This window comes from Lactuca serriola, chromosome 5, assembly GCF_051521515.1.
Source record: "Lactuca serriola cultivar US96UC23 chromosome 5, Lser_US96UC23_V15, whole genome shotgun sequence".
Lineage (NCBI taxonomy): Eukaryota > Viridiplantae > Streptophyta > Magnoliopsida > Asterales > Asteraceae > Lactuca > Lactuca serriola.
In genome coordinates this window covers 329,508,059-329,518,398 of record NC_136412.1, presented here as the reverse complement: position 1 = coordinate 329,518,398, position 10,340 = coordinate 329,508,059, and the positions used below count along the sequence as shown (strand labels likewise).

The 10,340-nt window shown below is 32.4% G+C and overlaps 2 protein-coding genes across 2 annotated transcripts; one reads left to right on the top strand and one right to left on the bottom strand.

Annotated features, from left to right (window-relative positions):
- Positions 1–564: 564 nt before the first annotated feature.
- On the bottom strand, positions 565–1,552 carry LOC145050971 (uncharacterized). Its single transcript, XM_078999137.1, has 2 exons — positions 1,199–1,552; positions 565–1,110 (listed from the first exon to the last, which is right to left on the bottom strand). The coding sequence occupies exons 1-2, from the start codon at positions 1,550–1,552 to the stop codon at positions 565–567; spliced, it is 900 nt and encodes a 299-aa protein (XP_078855263.1).
- A 1,419-nt stretch (positions 1,553–2,971) lies between these two features.
- On the top strand, positions 2,972–5,186 carry LOC145055187 (exocyst complex component EXO70H1-like). Its single transcript, XM_079003487.1, has one exon. It carries the CDS (start codon positions 3,095–3,097, stop codon positions 5,033–5,035), a length of 1,941 nt encoding a protein of 646 aa, XP_078859613.1. The 5' UTR covers positions 2,972–3,094; the 3' UTR covers positions 5,036–5,186.
- Positions 5,187–10,340: the final 5,154 nt, after the last annotated feature.

The following is a 10,340-nucleotide window of genomic DNA, read 5'->3' as shown; positions in this document are numbered from 1 at the left end:
CGGCTTCCAAAACTGTATGGAAATGCCTGTGAATCGTTTCCCCTGAATGATTAAAAAATTCTTGCACAAATCTATTGCTACACCCATGCGCCAAAGTCATCAAGAATATTCCTACAGACTCCTCTATAGATACTTTTCGGCTTTGTTGTAACCCGTAATTTGTAGCAAGATCTAAGCATAACTGTCTAAAAACCGGTACGTTAAGTCTAAACAACTCATAACAACGTCTACGATGGCCATTTAGTACTTCTGTAATAAACATGTGCCCTGTGCGATCTGAAGTGTGACATGGTGTACGTAAGTTACGAGCGAGTATTATCCCTTTCAAAGCTAATCCACATAACATTTCAAATTCTCTATCCTCTTCCATTACACATTCTTCATTATCATTTGATGAATTAGAATCATCACTATCCATCCTACATAATACAAATAAAATGATGTCAACCATTAACACATAACATAAAGTCAAACAATAACACATAATATAAAATGTCAAAGGACAACACATAATGTCAACGGATAACACATAAATGTCAAAACATAACACATATGGCTAAATCATTATTTCATAAGTAACTTAAGAAACTCCATCTTGGCTTCGTCGGTCGTTGGAAACATAAAAGCTTCACGGTTTTGCTTTTTGGTGAAGACAAACAAGGCTTGTGAAAAATTGTTGGACCCTTCACGAAAATCGGGGAACTTGATGACAATGGCCATGCAATCTGCTATTGTTGGGGACGGATTATTTTGTGGATAAGTTTGTGTGCTTTTTGATGATATGGCATCCAATAAAGCATCAACTTTTTCTTCATAAATAGAATTTTTACTCTTGGTTGGACGGTTGTTGGAAACAGACTTAGACCTCTTCCTTTTACTTGAACTACTTTCATTGAGACTAGTAAAAAGAGGCTCATCATCATCTAAATTGATTTCATCACTATCTCCTTTGCCCTCCATATTTTCTTCGTTTGGATTGCTATTGTTTTGAAATTGTAATGGAGTCATAGTCTGATCTCCAACGGCAACAGAATCCCGAAACAAAAAAGCATATTTCTCATCAAATATGCTCAAATCTGTGTTCCTAAATTTGACATAATCTTTATTCTCCTACAAGACAAAAAGATATTGTAAATCAAATATGTTCAATCTATATGCAATCATAACTTAAAATAATTAAAAAAAAAAGTAATCATACCTTTATTTTCTCCTCCCACCACTCGGGGGACGCATCTATTAGGCTTCTCGTCCCACCGAGTCCGGTTTCAAGTCTCATTAAGCGGTCATAAAGCTTCCACTCTTTTTTCATGTTCTCCCATTTGTTTGTTAGTTGTTTTTTTTCAAGGCTATAACCTGTTTTCTCCTTAATACGTCTTTGTATATTTTCCCACCCAATTCTATCAAAGGAGGAAGTGGCTTTACGACCTTTTTTTTTTTCAATCAAACACGAATCAACAAACACCATGAAGCTACGATTATCCCACCCAAATTTTGGTTTTTTCATTTTTAAAGATGTTTCACAGTCAACATTTGTAGTGTTGTTTTCATCCATTATCTGTGAATACATATAATATTAACATTTAAGCAACAAACCAATTTCATTAACCCTTCTAAATGATTTCATTATTTTATCAAAATTCTAATCAAAATAGAAAAAATAGATTATCACAACATATCAATTTCACAATATAGTCAATTTCGCTTAAACCTATTTTGGCACACCAATATTTTCAACAAAGAGAAACTTGTATTGTTTGTAATGTGGATGAAGTATATAAATAAGTGATCTTACAAACGACATTTAAGATGGTATTTAATATGCTTATTTTGCAACAAAATGATGTACAACATGATCCCATATAAGATGGTAAAAACTAAAAACCCTTTAATATTTCTTGTAATTTATTGCTAACTTGAAAAGTAAATTCAATTTTGTTTTTCAATCAAAATAATTTTATATGACATATAGTAAATTCTTGTAATTTATTAAATAATTTTCTAAGTAAATTCAGTTTTGTTTTTCAGATTTGGGTTTGCTTATGATGAAATTCTGTTTGTATGTTGACTTTGAAAGTCAATTCCCAAAATCTTGCAACAAAAATCGATGTGAACTTTTTTGTTCAAATATATAACTCTATTGCTATAATCCAATATCTAATGACGATAACATTTTGGTCTCAAATCAATTTCACAGCAAATAAATCGGAAGGAGCACATTTCACAGCAAATCAATTTGACAGCAAATAAATTTCACAGCACATCATATCAATTTCAGCAATCAATTACACAATATCAATTTCAGAAATCCTAAATCAAATTGAAATCGGAAATCAAATGGAAATCGGAAATCGGATATCAAATGTAACATCATAGATCGGAAATCAAATGGAAATCGGAAATAGACAAGAAGAGATTGCAACATCTGAGATCGGAAATTGAATAGAAACAAACCTGTTCGCGGGGTTGCAGGTCGCCGGCGTCGCCGGTGTTGCAGGTCGCCGGCGTCGCCGGTGTTTGTTGCAGGTCGAGAGGTCGAGATGCGAGAGAGATCGAGATGCGAGAGAGAGTGCTTGAGCGGAGAGAACAAGAGAAGCTGTGAATGGACGTGAATGAATGTGGCGTTAATTAGGGTAGATAAGGGCATATTGGTAATTTCCAATTTTTAGTTGCTGAAAAGTTAGGAAAAGTCATGTATACGTGACTTTTCAAAAAGTCTCAAAATACTCTATACAAAAAGTCATTTATAAAAGTCATTTTTACCTTACCAAACATCTTTTTGGACTTTTTCCAAAAGATAAAGAAAAAGTCATTTTAAAAGTCAATCCAAACACCCTCTTTGACCAATATATTTTTGTTGACTTGTTTACAACCCCTCATATTTTGCATCACGCGTTCTCGCCTCCAATTGGCAAATCCGTTGACGTTTTCAGCTACCCTCATTCCTTTATAAATACCCCTCACCTCCTTCACTATCTTCAGTTCAAAACTTCTTTCATTTCATCTCTTTTGCTTTCAATTTTCATTGGGTTCATCTCATAATCAATCGTTTTCTTAAATAAAATTTGAAATTTCTTGTAAATTACTTCGATTAATCATGAGGGGTTTGCTTTATACATCAAAAGCTTCGTCACCTTCATATTCTTATGCTCAATCTCCGACGAGGTCATCGAAAGCTTCGTCACCTACACATTCATTTGCTCAATCTCCGGCTAGGACTCCAAGGTCTTCTATGAGCACTCCTTCTCATCATCAAACCTTTTCTGCTTCGATCATCGAAGAAGATTTGTTGTATGCCGAACAAATCATCCGGAGATGGGACCTTGATTCTCCGTTTTATACAAAAGTGGATTATCTGTTCACCGGAGACAGACGTGAAGCTCGATTGTTTGTGAAGTCGGTTAAGAATTTGCAGTCGGCGATGCATTCCTTTGTTTCGGAGAGTGCTAGCTCGGAGAAGATCATTCATGCGCAGAAGTTAATGCAGATTGCGATGAAGAGATTGGAGAAGGAATTTTATCAGATTTTATCCGCGAATAGAGATGTTCTTGACTCCGAGTCTGTTTCTAATCATTCCTCAAGAGCTAGATCAAGTGTCTCCGATGACGACGATGCTTCCGAAGAAGATGATCGGATTTCATCGTCTGGAAACACAGTTTCCGACGGAGAAAGAGTTTCCGTTTCAGAAATAGTTATGGCTGATCTTAAATCCGTTGCTGATTGCATGATCTCTTCTGGATATGCAAAAGAGTGTGTGAAGATATACAAAATTATCAGGAAATCCATTGTTGATGAGACACTGTATAATCTCGGAGTTGAGAAATACAGTTTAAATCAAGTTAACAAAATGGAATGGGAAGTAATCGAGCCCAAAATCAAAACCTGGGTACACGCTGAAAAAGTTGCTGTGAAATCTCTCTTCTACGGCGAAAGAATTCTCTGCGACTATGTGTTTTCGTCATCGGAGAAGATCAGAGAATCGTGCTTTTCCGATATCTGCAAGGAAAAAGCAATCCAGCTGTTTGAATTCCCGGAGTTCGTAGCGAAATCGAAGAAATCAATGGAGAGAATGTTCCGAACGCTGGATCTCTACAACGCGATTTCCGAGCAGTGGCCGGACATTGAAATGATCTTCTCGTTCGATTCAATGGTGGTCGTTCGGACACAGGCCGTCACTTCACTCGTGAAACTCGGCGACGCCGTCCGAGCAATGTTAACGGATTTTGAGGCGGCGATCCAGAAAGAAACATCCAAAACTCCGGTCCACGGCGGCGGCATTCATCCTCTAACACGTTACGTAATGAACTACTTAGTTTTCTTAAGCGACTACGCCGTAGCACTCTCTGACATTGTTGCGGACTGGCCACTTCAGATCCAGTCGCCATTGCCGGAATCGTACTTCTCAAGCACCGGTTCGGAAGAATCATCGTCCATCTCCGCCCGCTTCGCATGGTTGGTGCTGGTTTTGCTCTGTAAGATCGACGCCAGCGCTGAGCTCTACCGAGATGTAGCTCAGTCGTACCTTTTTCTAGTCAACAACTTAAACTACATCATTTCAAAGGTTCACAGCTCTAATCTAAAGCTCCTGATCGGAGAAGATTGGTTAGTGAAACACGAACAGAAACTGAAACAATACGCTGCAAATTACGAACGAATGGCATGGAGTAAAGTTATGACATCGTTGCCGGAGAATCCAAACAATTTACCGATTGAAGCAGTGAGGGAGTGTTTCAGACGATTCAATCTAGAATTCAACTACGCATGCCGGAAACAAGCCACCTGGGTCATCCCCGACTCGAAAATGCGAGACGAGATTAAAATCTCGGTGGCGAAAAAGATATCGCCGGTTTACCGGACGTTTTACGACAGATACAGAGATGTTTTCAGAGGTGTTGATTCAGTTGTCAGATATGCACCGGACGATTTGGGTAATCACTTGTCGGACTTGTTCCATAGTACCGGTGGTCCCGGAAGTTCCGGCACCGGAACGCCGTCGCATTCATCTTCGTCTTCTAGCCCTTTGTCGCGACGCCGGTGAGGCTGCCATGGAGAAATATTGTTTTATTGTTTGGGATAAATCATAAATGTAAAAAGACAAATTTGTTTTAAGAAATAGAATTTCTTTTTTTGGATAAATAATTGGTTGTTTTTTTAATGCTAAATATTAAATGATAATTCATTTTCTTTGACTCCTAAAAAATTAAGATACATTATTGTTATGATGTTGAACAATTCATCATTCAGAAAATTTAAAAGTTAAGCTAAATAAATACGTTAACTTTTAAATAAATCAATCAAAAAGTTTATATTGATTTTGTTTTTTAATATAAAATTAATTGTCCAAATCGGCGAATATTTTATAAACTGATTAGAAACAAGACCTTTTGCCGTTCAAAAAAAGGAAAAAGAAAAAAGACCTTTTCTTGTTCAATTAAGGAATAAATTTAATATTTCCAAAGCTATTCGATACTATTTATGTTTATCTTTTAAATATTTATGTAGTACATATCACATATGTAACGACCAAAACGTTTTATATTAATTTAAATAATAAAATCATTAAATGCTAAGACGTGATCAACAATACAAATATTTTTCATTCAAAGTTCCGCATATATAAAAACGAATTTGTTGATAAAAACAAAACGACCTTTAAATTTTGGAGAGGTTGATTTATGTTAATTATTACATTTATTTTATAAGAATGAAGTTATTTAATAAACTTAAAAAGTAAAGGATCTAAAATAATGGTATGGCTTCTAACCCAACGTATCCGATGTTGTCCTCCCTCCTTGAGATTAAGGGTTTAAGTCACGTTGTATATATAGGTGGATTTAAAGAGTAGTTTAGAAATAGATTAAATTTGTTGTTTTAAAAATAAATAAATAAATAAAATATGATATCGTAGACGAACTATCAATTTGATATGATAACTAGGCGAATGCCCGTGTGTTGCGCAGAAAGACCTATATAGTTGAAATCTTTACAAATATTTTTTTTTTAAATATAACAATAACCTTGTTGTTAAATTTGATATAATAATTTGTATACTAAATTGATATAATATATTAATTATTTTGAGTTATATGATAATATATACATCTGTTATAACTGTATAATCTCAACCATTTGAATGACTTCTACTCGCGAGTTATTTACGAATAAAATTAAATATAATATATGGCTTAATGTTATTTATATTTTTTGTTATTATTAATTAATTTTTTAAAATATATTTTCTTAACGTTTTAATTTATATCATTATAATTATTTAAAACATTAGACATTGTTTTTGATTTGAAATGTAATAATATAATCATTTGTATATAGTTCTTTTTACCTATTGTTATTATAAGTTTTATTAAGCTACTTCTTTGAGAACTTTTAACGATTATACAAATATCTTTAGAAAATATTTTAGTTAAATTGATATTATGGTTTAGTTTTTGCATTTAGCACTACAATTTATTACTTTTAACTATTCACAAAATATTCATTAGGTTTTTTAAATGGAACTGAAATTTATATTTAAGTTGACACTGTAATATTATATTTAAATTAACAGTTTAAGTATTTTGTCCAAACTGTCCCAAAGTTGTAGCTTTAAATTGATAGTGGTTTACATACAAGAACATATTAAATCTAATAAATTAAATATAATATGTTAAAAGTTAAAGTCATAACTTTATAAGTAGAAGTCAATATATTATTTTAATATTGAAATTTATTTTATTTATAATTACACTTTAGGTTTGATATTTATTTAACCTTATTAACCAAATTATAATTATTAATAGAAAGACACTACAATTTATCACTTTTAACTATTTACAAAATATTATTTAGGTTGTTTAAGTTAAACTAAAATTTATATTTAAATTGCTCCTCTAATGTTATATTTAAGGTTATAATTTAAATATTTCATACAAATTGTTCAAAAGTTGTAGCTTTAAAATGATAATGGTTTACATCCAACAATATATTAAAACTAATAAATTAAGTATAATATGTAAAAAGTTAAAAAAAAACATAACTTTATAAGTAGAAGTAAAGATATTCTTTTAATATTGAAATTTAGTTTATATATGACTACACTTTAGGTTTGATATTTATTTAATCTTATTAACCAACTTATAATCATTATTAGAAAGAAATTGAAAAGTCATGGGAGTTTCAAATGAATGTGGTGAAAGGAAAAATACATGGAAGTTTCAAATGAATGTGGTAAAAGAAAAAAATGCTTCTTTTATAATATAGTATGATATTAATGGTAAATTACACAAATGCTTTCAGTGGTTTGAAGTAATTTACATGTTTGATCGTTAACATATTTTTTTAATTTGGACGGTCCCTATTATATAGTTTTGTTGCACGTTTGGTCCACATCTGTCCTAAAAAGACTTATTTACCCATACTGATTTCGTTTGTTTTTTTATATTATTAAATAATTAAAAAATATTAATTAAATATAAAATAAGTATTAGTGAAATATGTTGGTCTGATTGAAAAGCCCACACCACCGGCCCTCCTCCCCTTCTTCCCTCTATAACTTTCATCTCATCTTTATCGGATATAGATCTGAAATGGTTTCCCTAACATCACACATAGTGACCATAAATCGGACACCCAAACATTATTCATTCTCACATTCTGTTTCAAACTCTGACCATCCTTTTCTCATCTTGCATTGGTAACCACATAACACATAAAAACCCATTAGAAAAATCAAACTCTAGCATCGCAACTTTAGCAAAGATCAGCAACTTCTTATGTATAAGTTTATAACCACATCATCGACAATACAAGAACAAAAAAAGATTAAAAACTAAAAATGAAATTCCATTTGCAGCTAATTATTTATAACACGGGCAAAAACTTGAACTAAAATAGCCCTCCCCCACACAATGATGACTACCAGCTCCAACAACTATTTATGTTGAAGCTTTAGTCACACCCAAATCTTCTGTTGACGTCTAATTCTAATTGATTAACAACATCTTCATGTTTGCGGTTTGTTGCAAATCTGACGGACGATTAAAAATCATTGATCAACATCTTAAGTAGCAGGGATGGTGGGTATGATAGTCGTCTTCAACTAAGGGACACGGTGCGTGGGGGTGTTGCATAAATGATCGATTAGGGTTTCTTAGACACACACTCACGACCATAGAGGGAGGTTCTTCAGGTTTTCGATCGTAGAAGAGAAAAGAGAGAAAAAAGATAGAGTCGGGTGTTTGCACAAATGGGAGTTGTCTTCAGGTGAGGGGCGTAGTCACCAGCAACATTGGACCAATGACCATTGATTGTAATGTGACATGAATCTATGATCGTGAATGAGGAAAATGGGGGTAAGGTTTAGTTGGTGGGCACATATAATAATAGTATTAATTTTAACATTACTTTTAATTAAAAAAATAAAAGTAAACATTAAAATAAATTAGTAAGGGCAAATTGGTCATTTTAAGTTTGTCAGGGACAAAATATGCAATAAAAACATAATATAAGGATTATCAGAGTTAAAAAATAGAGTTAGGAACCGAACGTGTAAATCACACCTAAGCACAAGGACCATTCATGTAATTTACCCTAATATTAATGACGTAATAAATCAACAAACTCTCAAAAATATTAGCCTTATTTCTGTCACAGACTCACAATTAAGGGTGTGTTTGGCACGAAGCTTTTGTGAGCGTTTAAGAGTTTTTAGCTTCTAAATTTTGACAAAACGTTCCAGTTTAAACAAAAAGTTGCGTTCGACAATACGCACATTGACTTTTAGTTTAAATAAAACACTCAAAATCTAAAAGTTACTTAAAATAATGTTTAACAAAACGTTACTGAGCTTTTAAAATTAATTTCCAAAATTACCTTTAAAATATATTTATATATTTATTTATTTTAAACAATTATCATTTTATGTAATTTTACATATTTCAAAAGCTTTCAGCTTCTTTTGTCAAACATTTATATAACAAATACAAAATACAACTTCTAGCTACCAGCTACTCACTATCCGTTATCAGCTTCCAGTTGATAGCTACTTTTATCAAACATGTCCTAAATGATAAAAGTGATTTAACTGTTAAAAAAATGCTTTTAGATGATTGGTTTAGTTTTTTTTTTAATTTAATAATATTAACTTTTTATAGATCATTTAAACATATATGTTAAGTAAGTTCTGGATAACTAGTCAAACATGTGACCATATAGAATAAAAAAAATTAAATCGAGAGAATTTAATAGTATCATTTTATACAAAAGACAAAAGACAAAACAATCAAAATCATTCGTTCATTACCGAACTAAAACATTAAAAACATGATTCGGCATAAAACGGTCTTATTGGAGTAAACTCAAACATGTGTCATTTTCTTAACAATTGATGGGAATACTAAATATATAGCAAGGTTAAAAATGGAGTCCAAGCTTCTCCAGTAAAATAACATTTCCATAAGATAGGTCGATCATTTTTCAAAGTATTAAACTTGTTTTTATTATTTTGTCTAAAAAGCATAAGATTACATGTAAAATTTATGTTGGATGACTGTCATAATAAACTCGATCAATATTGAAATAAAAACCCGGTTCATATTTATCGTATTGTACAAAATTTAAGATCATGAGATAGTTTTGTTAAATAACACGTTCATTATAAATCTAAAGTATTATATACGTATGATTTGGTGTCAGAGTTAGAACTTAGACGGTTTTGACCTTAAAAATGTGAAAATGCCATTAAGGTGTTTATTTAATTATCTAGTTGATGAACCAGATGCTATTAAATAAAGGATGATGGCAATTCAAGAAGAAAACTTACATGTGATAAGAATTAACGTATCATGGATATTTGAAAGCACATTGCTATGCCGTACTTGAAGCATTAATTGTGAGAAAAAGTGAAAGATTAGTAGTTTGTGTTTATCGCCAATAAGAAGGGGAGTTAAGTTGGATAAAGTAAAGTTCATGGAACTAATCAAAATGATTTATACTGGTTGCCCACACCACGTTATTAGGAAAACGACAAAAAAAAAAACACGTTATAACGTGTTATGGTGGTAACGGGGAATAACGCGCAGTCTCATAACATCTAATAACGGGGAAGGGGGGCGGTGTTCACATGTTATAACATGCAATAACACCCAATAACGCCGTTGCCCATACCCACCTCTCTTAATTCGTCGGAAATTTATAGTAAAATATGAAACTTTATGTAAGGGTTAAAACCCTATTGGAGTTTCATTTCCTTCTCCGAGCTTGGGATAGGAAGCAGTAAAAAAGAGAAGAATTTGTGAGCTCTTGTTGAAATCATGTTGGGAAACATCTAATTTCAGAATTATACAACC